General features: G+C 41.1%; 1 protein-coding gene across 2 annotated transcripts in view; it reads right to left on the reverse strand.

Moving 5' to 3' along the window:
* FBXL7 (F-box and leucine rich repeat protein 7) overlaps positions 1-24,659 on the reverse strand; it is a 187,806-nt gene that overhangs the window by 129,794 nt on the left and 33,353 nt on the right. The window contains exon 2 of one of the 2 annotated variants that reach the window (XM_083827192.1): positions 10,615-10,704. The exons of the other annotated variant lie outside the window; for it this stretch is intronic. Coding sequence (XP_083683318.1) covers positions 10,615-10,704 — 90 coding nt within the window. The remainder of the gene's footprint in view (positions 1-10,614; positions 10,705-24,659) is intronic. 2 annotated transcript variants of the gene reach the window in all.

The following is a 24,659-nucleotide window of genomic DNA, read 5'->3' on the forward strand; positions in this document are numbered from 1 at the left end:
GGAATAATATTCTTCCAAAGTCTGGTATCACCACAGTAACACAGGAAGATTAGTTAAAATGTCAGGTTTTGAGTGTTTCAAGTCTCCCTCCCCCCAAAAAAACACACATGCACATTCTTTAAAAAAAAGTGTACAAAATTAGTAAATCAGTATATGAAAGCATTAACACATCAGGCTGAAAGAAGGACCAATTATCCCTTGTTCCAAATAGCCATTAAATGTGATTGGTAGAGCCTGAACTCAGCAACTGAATGGCAGTGCTGTTACTTTGATTCAGATACAATTTCATCAGGGATGACATATTCCTAACACAGCCCAGCAAAATATTTAGATTTCATGGAATGCTATGGGAATCTGTCTTCCTCGATTAGATGCTGATAGAAATGATCTTTATTAAATATTGAAGGACACCAGTGTATTTATCACCCATCCAATGCCACATCAGCAAAAACAAATGTTCCTCTAAAGATTTTTTTTCCCCCCAACATAGATTAGTCAAGTAGTCTGACAAAGCAACAGCACCAATCAACACCTACTGACACCAGTTCTTTTATGAGAAGCTGTTAAATCAGATTCAGTGTAGTGAATTTCGGTTAGATCCAGAATAATCTCCTGTTAAAACCAGATACATCGTCTCCTTCATCAGTCAGATTCACATGCTTAATATTGCAAAAGCCTTCCAAACACAAATGTGAGGCAGGACTAAACATGCAGTACAACTGTATCTGAGACACAAGGGCATAAAAAAAGCACTGTGAAAGTTGACTCTACTAAAACAGCAAAGAGAAGGCCCATTCACAGTTAAAATCAGATTGGACTGTAATTTTGGCTGAGATTACAATGACTAAAGTCTTGTTTAATAGCAAAAGGGTCAGCAGCAGAGAACACGGTCATTTCAGAAAGCAGAGTTCAAGCTAATGGTTTATCTCAGACCACAGTAAAGAAGGACCATGTAACCATCAGTCTCCCGAACTACAGCCAACTGATTACAGTCCAATTATGCTTTTAACGTTTAGATCACATTTGTCCCTGGCCCGAGGAAAAAAGAAAAAAAAAAAACCACACACCACACACCCACAAACGTACTGCTGAAAGAGTCCTTCCCTGTGCCAAGTAAACAATTACTCTGCACAGTGCAGAGCTTCTGAAGGTTCAGGTGCCACACAAAGTTTTGATTGCTCAAGTTGGATCTAAAAACCTAAACTGTCAAGGCTTACAAATGTTTATCTTTCCAGTTACGGGAAATAATTATATATATAGGCTATAAATAACTATTCACATGTCTGCATGAACACAAATATCTTCAGATTAAGCACATCACAGCGAGGAAGAAGAATCTGAAAAGACTTCCCACAAAATACCCGATAGTACTGGAACATCTCAAACTTTTATATACAATATGAAAACTGATTTCAAATTAGGGAAAAACAAAAAAGGTATAGGTTAAATTAGGCACCGGTAAAAACTGAAATTTCACTATCATGACTCTGGTGATAATTTACAGCGGAGATTTATGATTTATCCAAGTCATCACAAGCAGCATGACAGGTTACAGTCATCCAATAAAGCCATCAAGCTTCTTCCTAATCATGCATTCACATCTGTAAGGCAGCCTAAACACATCAAGGTACGCTTGACTTTGCTGAAGGGTAGTTCAAAACTAGCTTCTCTAAATAGATTACCAGATCTTACAGAGGAGCATTTGCAAGTATCTCTAAAGAAATCTTTCCTGTCTTCTGGCAAGGCCTCATGTACTGACTAGATGCTGGAGTAGACGAGCAGAAATCTCCCAGCTCAGCATAGTTATCAGCTGCCACAGGTACTCGTTTTGCTGTATCAGAAAAAAAATATTTTATTTAAATCATTAAAATGGCAATTATACTTTGATCTTTAAGGGGTACAAACTCCCAATCCATCATCACAGTTAAATACAAAACCAAGTCTTAAATATGAGAGAAATACCAAGATGGGCAATTGCTGACCATGCAACAGGCATACCACTACAACAACACAGAAGTTAAATGTTGAACTGCGGCTGATTAAGGCTTGAGGAATATGTAAACTGCTAATCACCAGATTATAGTCATGCTCATAACTTCTGCTTATACCTAATCTGCTGTAATTGCCTAAAGCTATAATGATCCACCAGTCAGAATTAACAAGAACATGAAAATTACCATTATCCGTTCTTGAACTGCCATTTTCATCAGCCAATCTCAGAACATACTTCAAGGGAAATGTGAAGAAAGCAGCAGAAACAAGGTGATGCCAAACCAATAATGTGAGAAAGCCACTATGGTACAACACAGCAACAGGAGAAGAACAGAATGAGTCAGCAACTCTATGCAGGTATTTCTCTAGTTTTATCAAATTTATTTTAATATAAATTATACAGCCATTTGATAAGCTGACAAAAAGATAAGATACAGGAAAATGGAGGCAGGATATTTTATGTAATAAATTTAAGCTACAGTTTGGCATCTTAACAGAGATTGTGAAGTTAAAGGCAAAAATGTGCTGTTCCAATTTTATTTCATTCTTTTGGTCAAGTTCTAGAATTAATCTGGAGCAACTTGCTAGTATCAGTTCGTAAATTTTGGAAAACTGATAGCCCCAATATATTTAAGTACACATTATTAGGTTATATATATACACTCTACAAACAGTTCAGAGACAGTCTAGCATTTAAGAAAGATAGTTTATTAGACTAGCAAATGTCAAAGAATCATCAGATACTTCAAGATGACTTCACTTCTCAGAGAAGGAAACTACTTAAAATGGCCAGCATACGCAGTAACAGACAAAGAACAGTTTAGGGTCAAAAACTCCCCATGACAGCAGTATACAAGTAGGTTGGTACAGAATTTTACAGAAAGAATTACATTTGGGATCTTGGATTCCTTAAAATCAGATTTACAGGTAATTGAGTAGATTGTAATCACTCCTACCAAGCATCATTCCTTACTTTGGAAAAGCTAATGCCAGGTTTTTAAATTGGGGTCATTTCTCTCTGACTATACTGTAAGTGCATTTGCTCTGGTAGGTCTCACATTTCAGGCAGCAGATCAAGTAAGACTGCAGTTTTATGTACCTTTCCAATTTGTTCCTAGTATTGTTTGGGCAAGTTTTAAACATTTGGCTATAGCATTTCAGTACAAATTAGCCAGAATAACGTAAGGTTTCAATTTACAGCTTTAACCTTGCCAACGCCCCAACCACTTCTGCCTCGTATTTGAACTCTGATTTAAATGCCGATTGCTACGGTATTGTTATAATTAGCAGAACAGCTTTGCAGGAACACTGCCTGTTAGATAGCAAAAGTACAACAAGATGTGGTTAAACATGAAAAATAAGGGCTAAGAACAAGCCTCTATACTGCTTTGTACCTCTACATGCTGCTTGAGGTGATTATATTTGCATATGCATTCAGATATGTTGGTTAAAGGAATTTAAATAGAGAGCTCTGTTTATTCTGCCAAAGTGTTTATAGTTTTGGATTTATTAACTGTCACGCCTCCCACCCCCCTCTTATTACTCCCCAGTTTTTTTGGCTTCGAATGATTCTGTTTTGGCACATTCAGTAATGCAACATTTCACTTTTCTAGAAAACTCCACAGTTAGAAAAGTAACACAAAACCCTGGGAAGCTTACCTGGTCTCCAGTTTCATTACCAACTCAAAACAGCCACAGTTCACTCAAAGCCAACTGAATCTCAGCCCAGTTCCGAGCAAGCAGGGGCAAATTCAGGAATTTGTATCAAATTCAGACATGGTTTGTTGCTCAGAAACTCTGCTTAGACAGTACTTCAACAGGAGAACCAAGAGCATGAACTCCCAGTCAAAGACGCTGCAAAGACACGAGGACAGAAAGAAACAGGGAGAGAACTGCCATCAAAAGAACTAGGAATTACGCATATGCTTACATGCATCCAGTAAGAATATAGATAGGTTCCCAGTTCTGATACTACATTAGTAAGCTTCTAACGTTAAAGAGAAGATGAAAGGAAAAATATTAAAGAACCAAAGTGGGAAAAGATTTCTTAACAGGTATTAGACATGGAAATGGATCTAAAGAGCAATTCCTGCCAAAAAGACAATCAAGAAAAACTGGGTGAAAAACAGCACCTCTTTTAAACAACAATCTTTTGTCACAACATATAATTATTTCAACATCCAAAGAGGATACATGAGCCATTCAAATTCTTCAGTGTATTGAACATAGCTACCTATCTTACCACATGAACACAGAGGAGTTGTCTATTCATAAACTGATTCTCTGGGATTTTATCTCCCTTTGAAATAACATCAGTATCATACTTACTTGAATTTTCAAGCTCAGATGCCTCTCCATCAGGAAGTCACTTAAAATATCAAAAGGATTCAATATCAAAAGAACTTGGTTCCACCTTTCCATTTTTTTCATAGTGTCCATCACTGTGTAAAACAAAGATCCCCTTAAACTCACTGAATAAGTTAAGAGTTATTTGGAGATCTAAAGACACAAAGTCTTTTGAAAGAATGTGATTATGAAGCCAAGAGAAATTAACAGCATGACATCCTCCCTGAAAAGATCCTGTAACATATACTTTGTCTAACTTTCTTCCCTCACTGGTAAAATGACATGAAAGGCATGGCATGTAACCCAAATGAAACTTTCTGCGTTCAAGAAATGTTACTTATATATTCTCACATAGAGCAGTGACAAAGGTTTTCTGATCCAGAAGTCAAATTTGTCTCGGCAAGGAGATTCCATAAAATTATCTTGGAAAAGAAAGATACCACTAATTTTCTACACTTCTGAGTATGAAAGCCAGGGACAAAAATGTCTACCATTCATGTCTACCATTCTTAGATAAAATAAGTGAGGGTATGAAACTACTGCTTTGAAAGTTTTCACACATTGATAAAGCTCAGGCTGTCTTTCCACAGTTCATAAAAATTATTTGAAAACTAATTGCTTGTTCCACTATTTTCTGCAGTTCTCCAAAATAATATTTTAGGTGTCAAAGTAGGAATGGTATGACTGAACATTCTCTATTCCTACTTTCCTCAACTAGGTATTAATCACACATTAATTCACTTGCAGTTCATAGAATAAATTTTCTTTTTTGTTTGCTATTATTACATGAATATAGGCTCATTTCTCTTGGAAAAGCTTATCCAACTGTGCTTTTTTCTTGTTAAACTGAATATAAATCCAGTTTCAGCTACTTAAGTAGCTGATATTTCTATAATTAGAAGGAAACTTGAATGAATACCTGTAATTCTATATTCAGAATAGAAGTTTCACTGAGAACTCTGAAATTCAGAAAATTTGCAACTAGCTAGAACTCTCTGCACTATTTTTTATTTTTAATTATTTTTGAAGGACTTCAGCAATTACAGACACAGCAGAATGAAAACCACTGCTAAGAGAAGGGTACTTCCTCATTCACAGCCATCATTTCCTCTGGAACTGACTGTATATGCCAAGGGGAAGAAGACAAAGGAGAAATTTAATAGCATAGATGGACTTGCTAACACACCAGCCGCTTAAGTTTCAGTATCAGGAACCCACAAGAGGAGGACGCTGAGGGACACAGCAACATAACCTGATTGACTTCATCTATGTCATCCCAAGCAGGGTGTTCAGTAACACTCTTACATGAGTAACTAAGGCATTAAATATTTGCAAAATGCTACATTTTCCCCATTGCTGACTCCCTAGCGTGATTTAATGAAGGGAATGATTCCTAATGCATGCAGTTATTCCAGTCATGCCATTGAGCCTGCTTCTCAAATAAAACAGAAAGGAGGGTACAACTATCAGAACTGTGGCAGCGCATTTTCATAGCAAATGAGGATCTAACCTTTGGAAGAAATACCTCTTTTGCTGAGATGCATACAAAACAGGCACCGCCAAAACAAATGTATTTGGTCTCCACACTAAATATACATATCAGTGCTAATGCAGAAAAAGCTGTAGTCTCTTACTTTGCCTGTTTTCCAAATTAAGTCATTTGCAAGCACGTTTAAGGTACACGAAAATCATTTGATAAAGACAGACTCTGGAGTTCTCAGGGTACCGCAGAATGGAAAAAAAGTTAAATAAATTTTCAAAGTCCCTAAAAGTCAGCATCAATAAAAGCAGATATAAATTTAATTTCTGCAGAATACAGCATCTGACTTTACTGTATTTCCACAAAATTCTAAACAACAATTAACAGACTATATTCAGAGGTATTTCAGCACTTAGCCCTTCTGCTAAAACAGTGTTTTGTTTCAGGCCTAACCCTCCAATTTGATTTTACAGAAACTAACAAGTAAATTATAACTCATCCATGGAGCTCACACAGGAGCTCTCAATTTAAAAACAGCCTCTGGATTACCATTTAAAAGCCATCTAGACAGGAAGTGCAAATAGTATCGATTTTTTTTTTTTTTTTTATCTGAAAAACAGTCAAGTTAATATGCAGCATCCATCCTGGACGTAACATTCCACACTCTGCAAGTAAGTGTTAGAAGAAAGCTCCCTGACCAAGGTAAACCAATACAAAAACATTCAGTCTAATCTTCTAAATCAAGCTTTAAACAATAATATTCCAGCTGAGACTGTGTCTAGCAAATTGCATTTAAATGGCCCACAAAAATCCATTTAGTCTTTCACTTGCCAGAACAGCAACGGGGGGTAGCAAAAACTCATGTGTTCTCAAGTTTCTAACTGTAATTGATTGATGGGGTAAAGAATTGCAGACAATGTCTGAAACTGGAAAAGTAGTAAAATGTAGTGTATATTCAAAGCTAAAGAAAATTGCATCCTCAGAAGAGGAGAAAGGGCAGAAGCATCAGCATACATGCACATCCAGAGTCTACTATGCTTTCTTCCAAGCCAAGCTGTAGCCAAACTTCCCCTATAGCATATTCAGTTACTTACAGAGAGACCAGACATCTGCTTTTTGCCTCCCAACCTCCACTGAAATACAGAAAGTAAAAGCCACAATGAGAGCAACTTAGCTGCAGACTGAACGCCAGCACAGCCTCATCACTGCATCCTTCTCACGTGCATCACTGGCATCTCAAGTTTGGATTTAGGAAGTTGAGTGGTCTGCCAGCTACTGTCCACATTCATCCAGGTAACAGAAATAGAGTACTTGTTGCCATCTCCGATGCATCGCTGAGCAAAACTGGTTTGGCTAATAGTGCTGGTAAGTACTGGCAGCTCTTCACTGGTAGAGCCTGTGCAGCTCACCCAGACACAGTTGATAGCATGACATGCATCTTGCCTCTGTGAAGCATAAGATCACCCCCCCACAACTATACAGATGTTCTCAATCTACAGGGTGAAGGAGGACACTGTATTCTGGCCATAACTGCATCTATCATTCCCATCAAAAGACTTAAGTGCTGTCACTTCAACAGCACACATAGGACTGGAACACCACATAAGCCATTTTAAGCCACCAGTTAGTCATTTCTTGAACTCATCCTGCATGGAAACATCACAGCACTGAAAATTCACAAACAGAATGGATACAGCAGACAAGAGTAAAAGTGTAGTTCGTCTGATTGCTCAGACAGCAAGATAACACCTGCTAGGAACCAGATAGTTCCTGAGGTGTTTTGCTCTTTCAAGGAAGAACCCTGCCTTTTTGCATTCCTTGGGAATCTATATGTGCCTGAGAAGTATTTTACATGACTGCTTCTCTAATGTTGAGTGCCACAGACCTGATGCAGATCAGCCTCACAGACTTCCTTCCTAGTTGTTTCAAGGCTTTTCATTGATTCAACTTCAACAAGTGTTGTGTCAACCGTCTTAAGGAAACAGAAAAGAAGACATGCTGTGCAGAACTGAAAAGAATTAGGTCTGTTTGCAAAGCTCGAAAGGAGGAGACAAAGGCCTTCAGCCTTGCACACAAATTCTGTGCTCTCCACAGAGCTGGGCACCCAGGAATTCAGCTGCCACTAGAAATTGAAGGGTTGCAAGGAAGCTGTCTGCAACTTGTTAAGAGTATTTCATGCACCAGTGACGGTGAAGAAAAGTTCACCATTCAGAGTCCTTCCTACTCTAGACCTAGGACACACACATCTCACCACATAGGCATGAATCAATCGTTAGACGGCATACAGCACTATGAATTCACACTACAGAGTTAAAGCAAGGGGCAGAATTAGAGTTTTTTGTCCCTGCAATAAACCTGCATGAACTTCAGTATCATGTTGAAGAGCAAGATGTGCATATCAGTCTCTGGGGCAGGCAGGTACTACTGTATCATGACAAGCAAGTACTAGAGCATGGAGCACTATAAAGCTAAATTTAACTAATGGTTATAAAAAGTTATGTAAACACCCCAATGAAAAGACATAACTGCTACTGCTTGTACAGTGTCTAACACAATCCAGCTCCTGTTCTGAGCTGGTCCCTAGACACTGCTCCGTAACTGAATTGTATGAAAGCATTCAGTCCTGTAAGCTCAGAACTCTACTCATCTTGCAGAAGTTATGAGTCTCTCTTTTCACTTGAATCCTCCTACAGGGTAAGTCTACTGCACATGGGGAAAAGATGCAGCATTAGTTAAAAACAACAACAAAACAAACAAAAATCCACAGACGCACTGGTTGATAAGCATGCCTTTCAGTAACAGCACTGGTTTATACAAACCCTGTTACCCCCACACTTCCACTTTTCTGTGAAGGCAAGTGAGAGCAGAGCTCTCACACTCCCTGATTAAGTCATTTCAACTATCTGACAGGTTAAACAGCAATCCACACTAAGGCAACTTATATTAAACTGATACACATTAACTACTCAGCAGAAAATCTTGGTAGCATAGCAGTAGTAGCACAGGCAATGGACTACCACTGCTGCTATCAAAATAAACGTCATATGATGACCCTCCTATTTACACCCTTCTAGGGCACAGAAGAATTAGGCTCATATCTGAAATTGCCTCCAAGCATGAAAACACCCAACCTTCACTGCTCTGAACTCTTTTTGAATTTGCATGAGAACGCAGAACACATCTTTACTACAGCATCTGCTGGCCTGCATTTAAATTTAAGCCTCCTTCACTAATGAATTAATCAGCTGCAAACCAGCGGTAAGAATTTCACAGCAAACATTGGTATTCACTGACTCTACAATGGGCTAGATAAAGAACATAAATCTCAGAGATTAATAAAAGATTATTTTGCATTATCCAATTTGAAAATATGGGGGAAAAGCACGTTTTACTGATTGAAGTAAAACAGAAATTTAAAGCAATTGTTAAGGACTGACATCAAAGTTTCCACTAGTGCTTTACGATTATTTTTTTTTTCTGGCTGTCATACAGAAAAGCTAAAATGCTTTTATATATTTCCTGCATTTACTTGGCATCTTGGCAATTCACCTCCTTCATGTACCTCAAAACTTGTGGATCTAAGGCTTAGAGAAACATGAACTCTACTATTCAACTCATCTTTATTAACCATATTCATTTATTGCTAAATTTATTGTTCAGACTGAAAAGCAGAGATTCTAGAACTGAATCTCTCATGATTCACAGGTGTCAGATCTTCCTTCTTTATATGGGATTGTGCATGCCTAACAATAAATTCTTCTGATTTACACAGTCGTTTATTACATACACAAACTGCTTTTACTGTACAGGTTCTATAGTCAGAGCCAAACTTGCCAAACTAGAACTATTCAAAGCCTAAGGTTTTCTCTAACCATAAGAAATAAAGCCAGACTGAGAGCAATCAGAGTTTGTAACTTAATTTGTAATTGCAGAACTGTAAGAAATCGGAATTAATATTTGATAATTACCAAGTACAACTGATATATTATGACTGTGTTGAGTAGAAATGGTAGTTATGGTGTGTAAATGCATCATTTACCAAAAAAAAAAAACCACCACCCTTCAGCTTACATCATTGAACTACATATAGATTTACTGGTTTCCTCTCAGCCTTCGAAGACACTCTTGTAAAAACTAGAGCCAATATGCTTCCATGTAACAGAGCACACCTACTCATATGTAATAAGGCAGAAGAAAAAGGATCAGCATTTCTCTTTTCATAGTCAGTTAGTGCAGCGTTACATTAATACTGACCCATAAAACATCTCCTTCCCCTATGCATTAAAAATCTAAAACCAGGTAATCGCATACTCTAGTAACTGCAGATGAGATGCATCAATCTAATTAAATCCTTGTCAGCTCTTCATGTCTGTAATTACACTTCTGAAAACTCAGTACAAACAACTTGCATTTTCATGATGTTCATCGTATGAAAGTACAAGGCTGAGTTTTAACCTAGAACACATGCCAAAAAAGCCTTCTATCAAGTATGCTTTTCAGAAATAAATTCAAAATCAGATCACATCAAATCTTAAGAGTAAAAGCCTTTGCTGAAAATGTAACATGAAACATTAGTCAAAACCCTCTACACTTCTGTTCTGCAGAAGTATCTTAAATCCTTTCTCACAAGCTTAAACCAGGAAAAACAGCAGGTAGGAGCAGAAACAAACCTTCTTCATTTCTAGTATGCTGATAGCACTATACACAGAAAGAACAAGGAGGAGGGATTCCTTTTCTGAAAATAGCCAGGATTATGCTGGGGGGCCCGACCTGGATAACGAGTACCAGATGCCTACCTTCACTGGTAGCTGCATTCTTCTGGGCTTTGGTGGGCGTGTGATCTGTACTTGAACTCACGTCGGATGAGATGCTTGAGCTGCCTTTGCCTGCAAAGGAAGAAAGGGGTGGAGAAGTTGAGAGGGAGGAAGAACAAGCATGAGTATCAACAGTGAAGAAGACAGACCTTCCATATCAGAACCTGGAACAGTTCCAGGAAGCTTTAAAATAAGTTTAAAGCAGCTGATGTTCATTTTGTACATGAGGGTGGAAACTAACTGCACTGCAACTTATAGCACGTGCATCTTTATCTGTACTAAGGCTGCAGACAGCCTCCTGGGTTAGAGGGGCTCATTACGTATTTGTAAAGCTTTGTTTTAAGTGAAAAGTTTCTCATTAAGAGAATTTTCATAACCAGTTTTCTCATTCAAATACTTCTAAAATAGATCAGGAGAAACAGACACTGACCCTCACCAGCACTAATGATGAAATTCAGGATGCATTAATGGAGTTTTCATCATGTCGGCACATAAAACAGAAATCTATTCAAGTCATTTGCTCATGTGAAAATGAAAGCAAGGCATTTGTGGTGAATGGAATCAAATCTGGTTGGAGGCTGGTCACTAGTGGTGTCCCCCAGGGCTCGGTACTGGGGCCGGTCCTCTTTAATATCTTTATCGATGATCTGGATGAGGGCGTCCAGTGCACCCTCAGTAAGTTTGCAGATGACACCAAGCTAAGTGCGTGTGTCGATCTGCTCGAGGGCAGGAAGGCTCTGCAGGAGGATCTGGATAGGCTGGAGCGATGGGCTGAGGTCAACTGTATGAAGTTCAACAAGGCCAAGTGCCGGGTCCTGCACCTGGGCTGCAACAACCCCAAGCAGAGCTACAGGCTGGGAGATGAGTGGCTGGAAAGCTGCCTGGCAGAGAAGGACCTGGGAGTATTGGTTGATAGTCAGCTGAATATGAGCCAGCAGTGTGCCCAGGTGGCCAAGAAGGCCAACAGCATCCTGGCCTGTATAAGAAACAGTGTGGCCAGTAGGACGAGGGAAGTGATTGTCCCCCTGTACTTGGCTCTGGTGAGGCCGCACCTTGAGTACTGTGTTCAGTTTTGGGCCCCTCGCTACAGGAAGGACATGGACGTGCTCGAGCGAGTCCAGAGAAGGGCAACGAAGCTGGTGAGGGGTCTGGAGAACAAGTCTTACGAGGAGCGGCTGAGGGAGCTGGGCTTGTTCAGCCTGGAGAAGAGGAGGCTCAGGGGCGACCTCATCGCTCTCTACAGTTACCTTAAAGGAGGCTGTAGAGAGGTGGGGGTTGGTCTGTTCTCCCACGTGCCTGGTGACAGGACGAGGGGGAATGGGCGAAAGTTGCGACAGGGGAGTTTTAGGTTGGATGTTAGGAAGTACTTCTTTACCGAAAGGGTTATTAAGCATTGGAACGGGCTGCCCATGGAGGTGGTGGAGTCACCATCCCTGGAGGTCTTTAAAAGACGTTTAGATGTAGAGCTTAGCGATATGGTTTAGTGGAGTACTTAGTGTTAGGTCGGAGGTTGGACTCGATGATCTTGAGGTCTCTTCCAACCTAGAAATCTGTGATACTGTGATACTGTAACTGCTGTTTCCTCCTACATCACATTCACTGCTTGAAATAATAAATCATTTTGAAACCAACACTTTTATGGTTGCTATTCTTCACCTCCACTTTTATGCCCCTCTTAACTGGAAATCAGAACAATGGAAGTGTCTTTTCTTATTTTCTTTTCTAAGATTTTTTGCTGCATTTTCTACATCAGGTTCCCCAATCCTCTGTGTAAGGTATCAGACCAAGTAGAAATTAACAACAGAAAAAATACCAAAAAAAAAATCTTAGGTGCTTCAAAAGAACAGAGGGAGCTAAAACAAAGTTGTCTTTTTGTTTACCTCTGAAGATCAAAGAATGATTTGTTCCCCTTTCCCTTCACTCACACTACTCGATGTCAGTAACTACTAGCAGGGATACATACACTCTGCTACCACAGCGGGAACCAGAGCAACCACTCCGAGCATTATATGAAATAAATCTAGAGAGAGGCAAGGTAATGAATGCTGTTACATTTTCAGATGTTACCTATCCCCACACACACTGCATCGGTGAAACCTTTAAGAGCTATGTTAGTTTTTGAACCAAAATTACACTGTAGGCAGAAAGCTAGCTGACACCACGTTTTTGTCACTTGAGTGAACCTATAATCACAGGAATGTTAGCAAGAGATTTTCTGATCTGTTATTTCAATCAAGCATTCCTTGGGGTTCTGGGTTATAGTATGCCTGGTTTTCATAACATTTAGATGTAAGGAGGAGGTCTGCTTTTTAAAGGTGCCACAACAGAACAAGGATTTAAGTTTTAATGGGAAACGACTGGAGAATGTGCAAACGTAGGTTGCTTCACAACCAAGGTACTGCCACTTAATCTGTCAGCCAACCCTAGAGAATCATTCTCCACATAAAGTTGCTTAAGTTAACATGCTTAGATTTGAGAGATGATTATAGAGTGAAAGGATATTAAAAAGGCCAGAAGGAAGTGAAAAAAAAGAAAGAATGGCTAAAGCTAGTAGTTGGGTGGGGTGAAGAGAAAAAAAGTGCACATTCAGTGATTCACTAACTCCTTTTTACATTCCTTTAAGAAGTTAAGCAAACCCAAGAAGTAGTGCCTCTAGAATATCATTCAATTGCTTGCAAGCTGTGGCACGAGTTGGAGTAATGCACTGTGGTCTTCTTTCTAGAAATGACTGCCTCAAAATAGCTCTCCAGCTAAAGGCAACCAGGGTTGTGGTAGTAGAAAAGCAAATGAGAAAACAGAAGAATAACTGTAAAATGCTAAGTCCCAGGAAAAGGCCAGAGAAGTTGGAACACCTGCAGTAGCCAATAAGCAAATAATTATGGCATATGTATTTAGATGGTTTTGCTGCTACCAGAAACTGCTCATTTGCCAAACATTAGAGCTGCAAAAGCAGGAAAACTTCCAAGGAGTATCAGCTGCTCTCCTTACAGAAAGGAAAGAACAAAGAAATCAACTCAAAACATGATTTCCTCAAGGCAAATGAAGAGGACTTCCTCTAAAGGGAGAAAAAAAATCTTCTGGGGGGAAAAGGAAGTCAGTGGTACCAAACAACAGCATAGCTGCTAGCTGGGCAGGTGTAGCATGGGTTATTTTCACAAAGTCATTGTTTCCTGCAGCTACATATCTCCCCCACTAACATCAGTAATATTTACATTTAGACTGCATTCAAGTAAGCCTCCAAGAGCACACCAAAAATGTTTTACCCACTGTAGGGTGCGGATCACCAGTACATCCCGTAGCAACAGATTTATAAGAGCACACTTCTGTAGTAACTGTGAAATACCAAGATATATGTCAAGGCAATTACCATTTCAGTCTACTTGAATATTAAAATATTTCAACTCCTTGTGAGAAGTTAAAACTGGAAATTAAGAAGAACAATCTATTCTTGTTACTGCTTGCACTGTATACAAGTCCTTCCTGCAACTATACTTTTAATATTTTGTGATAGTTCTAGAGTCTTCCCTTACTACACACAAACCCCAAACAAGCCTTTTCCCTGTCTACACTGAAACACTCCATTTGGGTAGGCGGGGGAAGCAGGAGATGTTTTCTAGTAAATTTTCAACAAATGTTTTAAATAGATTAGCAGGCCCTATTCTTGTACAGCAAAACAAAGCTGTTCACTTCTAATAGCCTAGATTTAGCTGCTGAAGCCTCGCGTACACATGCAAGAGCTAACATGACAGCGTATAAGCATTCAACAAATGAGTTTGATGGTTGGAAAAAAATGCATACTCAGCAAGCTCACAAATGCCACAAAATAAGCAGTTGTGGTTCACACACCAAGATGTCACTGCCATTCAAGGGACCTTAACAGGCTGAGAAAGATGCTGGCAAGAGCCTCAGGAAGTTAATTCAACAAAAGGACATGCCAAGTACTGCATCTGGGCAGGAACAACCCCATGCACCACAACATGTTGAGAAAGAACCTAGACAGAAAGAGATCTGGGGGGCCAGGAGGACACCAGGCTGAACACAAGCCAACAATGTGGCCGTGTGGCAAAGGGGAATTCAGAAAGCACCTGACTCCATGGAGAAGCCTTTTGCTATGCAGTATCTGATGCCTGAATACTCCTGTCAGGAAGTGCGCTGCAAGGCAAAAAGGAAAGAGGCAAATTATGATTCAGCATACGGGACTGGTGCTGCCAGGCATTCAGCAGGTGGTGTGATTCCCAGGTCCCACACACCCAGCCAAGCTCATCTGAGGCAGGGTTCTTCTGCAGCACTTCTCAGGGCACGATCTGCCAACTGCACCGTGTGAATTTTAAGACTGCTCCTTTCCCCAGTGCCACAGGAAAACCTGACACGTCACGTACCACTGATCAGTTCATCTCTTCAAATCAAAAACTGCCCTGAGAAAGTCTGAGCAAGCAAATACAACCCGACAGGGGTTCTAATACGGTGACAACTAGTAGGACCAAACAGGGAGCAATATAGCCAAGATTACAGAAATAAAGACTATTTGATTCTTTGCTTTCTTTATGCGACTCTTCATAAGATAATGGCCTGCAAGATGTTTCCCTAGCATGACTTGAGATTGTCTGAAGTTTCCTTTATGCATTCCACTGTTTTTGATTTCAAAGCCAGAATCACAACCCAAAAGAAAGCACATTCCACTATGGTAGGAGGTAGGTAGGGTGGAAGAAAGCCATTTCCATACAATATAACATAATGCACAGCAGGAGCAAAGGTAGCATGGACTTCACCACACCTAGAAGGAATCATACAGCTACACAGTTGCAATTCAAATCATGTCTGACCTGCTTCTGAAGAATCAAGAGTTTGTTTTTTTTTTCCATCTACTAGTTTCCAAAGCCTTACAATAGTCGTAAGAACAGCACTCCAGCCATATAACCTAGTATCCTATTTCCTACACATTTTATTTTGATCCCACTGGAAGGAAAATTAAAACAAGGCAAGCACGTCACAGACGCTTCCCCTGAACACTGCCACCAGCACTTTGTCACCAATGTTTTTTTTCAGTCATAGATGATCTTTGTGCTTAATAGCCCTATAACCCTACTAAATCTACCTGGTCTCTTTTTGAATCATGATATTAAAATAATGTGTTCCAGTTTCTTTTTTATCACAGGTGGCTATATCAACTAGAACATTAGTTTATTTTTATAAAGTGTTTACATCTTCTGTTTCACTAGAGCAAATTTCTTATTAATCAAAATAATGCTACAGATTATCCAATGAAATATTACTAGAAGATTATGCACAGAATTGGTTGGTCTTATTCCGTATTTCAGTATTACTGCAAAATAAAAAAAGTTTTTTTTCCCCCAGCTGCTTGCATAACTATTTTTTTTCAAGAGCACACTGACTGGGGCAGTATTTCTCCAAACACCTCAGTCCTTCAGGCCAAAGACTTGCAGGATGTAAGACTCACACGCACAAGGCATCTTAGCCAAATGGAAGCATTTAATAAATATTGGAAAGGAAAAAACCACGAACTCGTGAAAAGCAAACTTCATATTCTGCCAGTCATGCTCATTGCTGAAAAGTGTTGAGGCCATCACAAGTCTGTCAGGACAGAAGCAATGCAATTTAAACCCATCCAGGGAAGTACAGTCTGTAACTGTCCAAGACTGAGAGAAACACTTTTTTTTTCCCCTAAGGCATATATGCAAAGCCTGTCCTAATATGGACAATGTTTCTGACTGCATTGTTGTAACCTTTGCTTTTTTTTTTTTATTTTATTTATTTTGCTCACTGTTACTGAACATATTGATAGCATAAATAGAGGCTGAGTGAATTATGTGATGCAAGTCATAAGATACATGAAAATCATTGACCTATATGATAGAAAAAGGAGTGTCCTGGCAGTAAATCCCTTTCATTCTTCTTTAGAATAGATTTACCACGGTGGGGTTTTTTTTTGCAGCACAGCTAGCTGCTCTTGGATTCCTGATGCACGTTTCTATCTCTTCAGGGTTTCTTTGTTGGTTTTGTGCTGTATCTTACATGACTTTCTAACACCATGCAAACAGGCTGTCTTCTTAGAAGCTACCCTGGGAAGACAACAGCAACATTGACCTTGACAAGAAGTCTTAATCCAACGACACATCTGCCTTCACCTGATAGTGAAAGAGTTAGCTCTGGACTTAAATGGAAAGTAGAGCCAAATCCATAATTAGTCAAGTTGACATGAAACAAAATGCTAAAACAAAAAATATCAAAAAAAAAATGAGCAAAAAGTAGCAAAGTCTAAAATAATAACAGCCATTAACTTTTTGAATTTCCAAAAAGCACTGTATTGCAATGACTTTGATGTGAAAAGCCTGAAAAGTTTACTTGAGAAGTCATCAATTCTTGATGAATGATATTATTCAAATTCAACTCTACAAGGAAATGCGTATGTATATGGCTTTTCTACCATATGGTCATTACTTTCTCTTTTACATCTCCAGACAAAACTTTTTTATCAAACATATGTTAACTACATCAAGAAGAGATCCAAGTAAGAAAAAAAAAAAAGACAAAAAACACACACCAAACCTCAAACCATCAGAAACCATGAGAGGAGAAAAAATCTTTCCCATCACCTATTTCCACAAAACACATTATCCTGATCCAAGTCTCCAAAACTTCAAATGCACACTTTACAACCCGCACACCCACAGATGGCAAATTCCTGGTATGTTTTTAAGTATCCCAATGGAAAATCAAGAACCTATTACAATACTTAGACTTTGAGGATATATGGCATCCTTTAAAGATGCAACACCTCAATTAATTTATTCAAAGTAAATGCAGAGTTGGACTACACGCTTCAGACAATCATTCTGCTTAGACTTTGCATTTCATCAGTGGAAATTATAAACCATAAAACTGGCTGGTTTCCATTCTTAACTTTTAATCACCAAGCAGACTACCACCAGTCTAACGTTGAGGTTAGCCATCCACAAGCATTGTCATTCACTGAAATGCTTTCAGGATGGGTTAAATGTTATTTTACAAATCCATCCAGAATCTTAGAAGCAAGTGATTTTTTGAATCAAAACATGTGCCAGCAGGACACATGCACAGGTTACAAATTTCGTTCCAGGCAACATTTGTCAGGATGTGATAAAACAAACAGTAATCTGAACAAACTCCAATCCTCAAGAAAGGATATATACCAAATGTTTCACAGGATACACTGTGACAACTGAAGGTTTTGCAGATATTTGGTAGCACTGGCACTTCAGGACACTATTTCTTTCTTAAAATTTTCATAAGTACCATCCCTGTGCACTTTTTTTTTTTTTAAACACACACACACACACACACATTTTCTTTCAAAACTCCAGCTACCAGGACTGATTAATTTGGCTGTCAAAATTGGCATAACTTGGCTATGAAATAATATACAGAGTTTAACATTTCCAAAATACCGCAGAACTAAATTCCACCTTAAGCCGTGTAGGCCAATTTGGGCCTTGCTGTTGTTGCTTGTCCAGTCCCTGTCTTCCTGGCCATTTTAAGTGCCACAGTATGTTACAAAATCCCACCCAAATGCATTCAGAACATAACTGCATTTACTACAAACGAATACAAAACTCACTCCAAGTGAAAAGGCAAATAATACACTGAAAAGCAAGTAACAGAGGCCAAAAAAAGAAAGTGCTTAGAGTTCAGAGAATTCACACACCCAGCTGGCAAGACAAGAGTCAACTGGTTACTTGCTGCTCAGCCAACGGAGAAAAGAAACAGTGATTAATTTAATTGCCATAACTGAGGCAGCTATATGAAAGCAGAGATGGTCTTGTCAGAGAAGTCACACAGTTGAAGTATCTAATAATCTGTTCGATGTTTCTTTTCAGTGGAGGAGTGTGTTCCTTTAGCTTAAGGCATAGAAGTACTTCTACCAAATTCAAACTATTTAGCAGCTGAAGATATCCACATATCAAAATCTCTTGTATGGCCTCTGTCACCTTACTCATTTTTAGTACCCTCAAAGAATTCACCCCAGGTGCAGGTGGGACAGCGTACTGGGGGTGCAGCCAGGGCTGCCCCATGCCGACCCCACTGCAGGTCACAGCTGGGCCCAGCAGCCAAGATGGCGGCGCCTCACCTCAGGGACAACCTGGGGAAGGGAAGGCACAATGCTGCCAGGCAGCTGGGGGAAAATGTGTTGGTTTTATTTCATCGAATGACTGAAGTTGGAAGGAATTCCTGGAGGTCACCTGGTCCAAGCCCTCTTATCAAGCAGGGCCCCCTAGAACAGGTTGCCCAGGACCATAGCCAGATGACTTTTGAAGATCTCCATGGAGGAGGACTCCACGACCTCTCTGGGCAGCCTGTGCCACTGCTTGGTCACCCTCACAGTACAGAAGTGCTTTCTGGTGTTCAGACAGCAACTCCCATGTTCCAGCATGTGCCCACTGCCTCTTGTCCTGGAACTGGGCACTGCTGAGAAGAGCCTGGCTCTGTCCTATTTCCACCTTCCCTGCAGGGATTTATACACACTGATGAGATTCACTCCCCACCCCACACCCTGAGCCTCCTCTTCTCCAGGCTGAACAGTCCCAGCTCTCAGCCTCTCCTCACAGCAGAGATGCTCCAGGCCCTTCATTATTTCATGGCCCTTCACTGGACTGCCCCCAGTCTGTCCATGTCTCTTTGTACTGGGGGGCCCAGCACTGGACCCAGTACTCCAAGTGTGGCCTCACCAGTGCTGGGCAGAGGGGCAGGATCACCTCCCTCCACCTGCTGGCACCACTTGGCCTAATGCAGCCAGGATAACTCCGGTCCCCTTTGCCACACAGGCATGTTGCTGGCTTGTGTCCAGCCTGCTGTCCTCCTGGACCCCCAGGTCTCTTTCTGTCAATACACTTCCCAGCTACCCAGTCCCCATCATACATTAGGGGGATTTGTCTGTGTTTCTCACTATCCAATTCTATTTTAACTGACAATACATCAGTCTTCCCTAGGTCAAGTCTGTTTTGCCCATGATAGTGATTTTTTCTTCCAGTCTATCTCCACCCATGAGTTTTTTCATCCTATATTCTCCCCCTGTCCTGTTGACTAGGGGGAGTGAAAGAGGAGCTGGGTGGGCATCTGGCAGCTGAACAAGGTCAAAAAAAAAAACAGAATTAAACAACTGTTTCAGATGAGAAATTACATGTAGCCAACAGAGCACGCACTTGAGAACCAGAAAGCACAACATTTCTATCACTGCACTGTTTTTTCACATCAGAAGACATGAAAAAACTGTTTTTCAAATTCAACAGACTTGTATTAACAGAAATCAAAAAAGCAGTATCCTCTGCTCACGATTCCTATTGTTCACCTCCATGCACTTTGCAAGCTTTCCTTAAACAACCTCTTATACAACCAGTCTTCGGTTCACTCTTGTGAACAGCATCTGCTGGCAGTACTTTGTTCACTTGGCCAAATACCCTTCTGGAGTTTCTTGATATCAAGATATCCTGACAGAGACAACAGGATAATGGGTGCACAGTACTTATAAACTGTAAATTGCTCCTTACAGCAAGCCCAACAATCAGTAGTTAGTGGTTCTCCAACACAAATCAGATTCTTAAAAGAGCATTAAAAATTATACAAGAATAGGACAATACTTACAACCAATTGAGAATAGCTAACTCTTGAGATACAGCTTTTTACTACTGCCTTTTTTAACCAATGTTACAACAAGATTCAACAAACCACTTGCAAGGTGAAGTTGTAATAACAAGGGCAACAACGATTGGTTTAACTCTAATGTAAATAGAACTGCGGAAGTTCTGCAGCCAGAAAGGCAATGATTTATCCACTATACTGTAAAATGCTTTGAAAACTTTCATAAAAACAGATGCGTTGGACTGAATTTTTCAGAAGTGTTTAGCAGTGATGCCTATTGCCAGGAAGGCAAACCTGTTCAGAAAGGCTGGATTAAAGATGTAAAGCATAAGTAGGATTCCTGGTTTAGAGACAGTTAACTAGCTCTAGGAGATTCTACTTGCTGTGCCTTGATGGAAACCTACTTGGACTGTAGTTTTAAATTCCTTAATGCACATCTTACTGCCAAGTTACTTACTATGATTTCAGAATGGCTAGAGTCTTTATTTAATGAAGTCTTCAAGCAGACTCATGTAATCTAATCTAAAGGGGCAGGGCACTCAATTTAGTTTTCTTAAATAACCTGTCTCACTCCCGTACCTTTGCTTCTCTAATGTAATTAATGATACTGAACCCCTTTCCTAGAGAATTTCAATGCTTACTGGGGGACTTCTTAACTAAAACCTGTTAAATGGGACAGTATACTAAAATCACTGTGATTTCTGAAGATAGCATGTACTATACTTATGAAAGTATTTCACCATACAGAGGGATGACTAGCACATACCACCTCTGAGTTTATACGTAAGTAATAATGTATAAAACTTACAGAATAGTTTGGTTAGAAGAGACCTTCAAAGATAATCTAGTCCAACTGTTTGACCTCTATAGGGCTAACCAAACGTTAAAGCACGTTACTGATAGCACTGTCCAGATGCTCCTTGAACACTGACAGGCATCAGGTATCAGCCACCTTTATAGGAAGCCTGTTCCAGTGTTTGATGACCCTCACGGTAAAGACATTTTCCAGATATAATGAAAAGCCAGAAAAAAACTGCTGTCACACAGCATCTGGGAGAGCAAGGAGTGACCACCAGCCCTGCAGCCACCAAGGTCAGTGCAGAAGGAGGGGGAGAGGTGCTCCAGGCATGCAGCAGCAGTTCCCCTGCAGCCTGTGGAGAGGCCCCTGGTGGAGCAGGCTGTCCCCCTGCAGCCCATGGGTCCCACATGGAGCAGATCTCCACGCTGCAGCACATGGAGGAGCCCCCGGTGGAGCAGGTGGATGTGGCCTGGAGGAGGCTGCGGCCCATGGAGAGCCCCCGCAGGAGCAGGCCCCGGGCCGGAGCTGCAGCCCGTGGAGAGGAGCCCATGCAGGAGCAGGGGGTCTGGGGGGAGCTGCTGCCTGTGAGGGACCCGTGCTGGAGCAGTTTGCTACTGATGGATGGACCCCATGGTACGGAGCCATGTGGGAGCAGTTCTTGAAGAGCTGCTGCCTGTGGGCAGCCCCCCCAGGATCAGTTCGGGAAGGACGGCATCCCGTGGGAGGGACCCCACGGGGAGCAGGGGCAGAGAGTGACCGTGAGGCAGAGACGAAGCGTTAGGGACTGACCACAGCCCCCCATTCCCTGTTCCTCTGCACTGCTCGGGGGGAGGACATAGAAGAAGGTGGACGGGGGGAAGGTGGATTTTTTTCTTTGCTTTTAGTTTCTCACAGCTCTAGTCTGATAGTGATAGGTAATAAATTACATTAATCTCCCTATGCTGAGCCTGTTTTGCCTGTGACAATAACTGTTGAGTGAACAGTTGAGTGAACTCCCTGTCCTTATCTCAACCCTTGAGTGCTTTTCATCATATCTTCTCCCCCCCTTTTACTTTGAGGAGGGGGAGTGAGAGAGTGGTTGTGGTGAAGTTCAGCTGCCCAGCTGGGTAAAACCACCACAACACCAAAGATTTTGAACTCAAGTTATCCACGATCACTGTGGCCAAGACACCCAGCATCACCTTTCCCACAAAAACTTCCCTTTTCTCAAACAACAGGTCCAGGAGGGCTACTTTCCTGGTTGGATCACTTGGCACTTGTGATAGGAAGTTATCTTCAACGTGCTTTAGGAATTTCCCAGCCTTGTCATGGCAGTATGATATTCCCAGTTTATGTCTGGGAAGCTGAAGTCTCCCATAAGGATGAGGGCAACCACTCACAAGAATTCCCCCAGTTGCCCATAGAATAGCTCATCTGTGCCATCATCCGAAATGAGTGTTCAACAGTACATACCCAAGACAACATTTGCTTTGCTATCCATCCCCTTAATCCCCACCCAGAGGCTCTCTGTCACAACATCCCCAATGGTAAGTCTAATCAGTCTAATACCCCCAGTACAGTCTAATCTCTCCCCTACATACAGCACAACGCCTCCACCTCACCTGCCCTGCCTGTCCCTCCTGAACAGCTGACCACCCTCCATCCCAGCACTCCAGCTGTGGGACTCACCCTACCAAGTCTCACTAATACCAATGATTTCACAGATCTGGGAAAGGACCAAAGCTTCCAGTTCATCCCATTTGTTCCTCAGACTGCATGTACTGGTATACAAGCATTTCAGACGTGCTCCTGAACCTGCAGTGCTCCCTGGAGCAGCACAGATGCTCCCATCAGCCTTGTCACCCTCAGACAGTGCTGCACCATCCCTTGTCATAACCTTGGTGTTCCTAATGGTACCCTCCCACCCCCCCCCGACCGATCCTAGTTTAAAGCCCTCTCCATCGGTCTTGCCAGGTTATGGGCCAAGAAACATTTCCCCCATTGAGACAGGTGGGTCCCATCAGGCCCCAGCAGACCTCTCATCTCAAAGACTCTTCCATGATTTTAAAACCCCAAGTTCTGATGGAGAAGTCAATCTCGGAGCCAGTCACTGATGACCTGGACTTAACCATTTTTCTATCTCTCCCCATTACTGGGAGGATTGAGAAAAACACTACCTGTGCTCCTGAATCCTCTAGCTGTCTTCCCAGGGCCCTGAAATCTCATTTAATAGACTTCAGGCTTCCTGTAGTTACACCGTTGATACACACTTGAAAGAGAAGGAATGGGCAGTAGTGCAAAGGCTGTATTGTGCTCAAAAGCTTGCTGGTTACACCCCTGATCTGAGCCCCAGGGGGACAGCAAACTTCTCTGTGAGGAGGGTCTGGCCTGCAGGTGGGAGCCTCCCTTCACTTGAGGAGGGAGCCACCTCTGTCTGCAACCCACTGCCATTTCTTCATGGCACTGCGCTTGATGCCGCACTTGCTTCAAGGCCTTGGTTGATCTGACCTTGGAGGGCAAACTTGCATGGATGCCTCTTCTTCCCTCTTTTCACATCCCTTGTCTGCCACACCCAGAGCCTTGTACCCACCCATCCAGCAGTGGAAGCTGAGCGGGCAGACAGGGGCTCCTCTTTTGGCTCTGTGCAGTAACTTGCTTCCCCTCCTCGGTGTCCCTCAAGTTGCTGCCTTTATCCCGGTGCAGATCAAATGCCAGGCCTGCCTCAGCAGTGGCAGCACCAGGTTAGCTGCCCGTACTCTAGAAGCCAGTCCTGCTCTGTAGCCTTCTACTCCACCATAGAAATGGGGAAATAAAACTTTGTCCTTCTAAGAAAACTCAGTGATTTGTAGGAAGCTCTTTCATGTATTCGATGTTGGTCTTCTTAGTACAATTTGTCTTCCAATCACCAAAATATTTTGAGGGATATTTACTCATGATACATTGTTCTAAAGTTTACTTAAAAATACTTCCTTAGTACACATCTCCCAAGCACCACCTAACCTTAACTTTATTCTTAATCCAACTAACAGGCCAAATTAGCTATTAAACCAACACAATGAATTTAATCAACATGATTGAGTCTTAAACATCATTTCACTTCATTGCCAAGATCTCCACTGATTTTGTTTGTTGCCTTCCCACCCCCAATTTTCAACAGAATTCTGGTCTTTTGTATTCAGAAAAGGCAAGATCTGTTTAGTTCAATGCCAAGCATAAATCAGCAGACTTCATTTGTACATTACCGTAAGAAACATGCCAGTGATTGGAGGTAATCTGAGAGGATGAGCTCCAAAGATTCTTAGTGGCTGCAGAACCTACTGCTGCACTAGAATGCATCAGGCATTTGGTACAGGTTTGAGTTTCATTTGGTAGTAACATACTGTTATGAAGTCTAAAACTGAAAACACTAAATATATGGTTGTCTTCCACAATAATACTATTAACATTTAAAATCTGTATTTAGATTTTCCACAAACAACTAGTCCCAGCATTTGAAAACAAGAGGTAATATTAAACTTTTAAGGATCTTTACACTCATTTCACTTAAAGCACAATCGTTTCACTCAGCTTTGGTGAGGCTGCACCTCGAGTACTGTGTTCAGCTTGCAATATGTTC

This window comes from Anser anser, assembly GCF_964211835.1.
Source record: "Anser anser genome assembly, chromosome: 2".
Lineage (NCBI taxonomy): Eukaryota > Metazoa > Chordata > Aves > Anseriformes > Anatidae > Anser > Anser anser.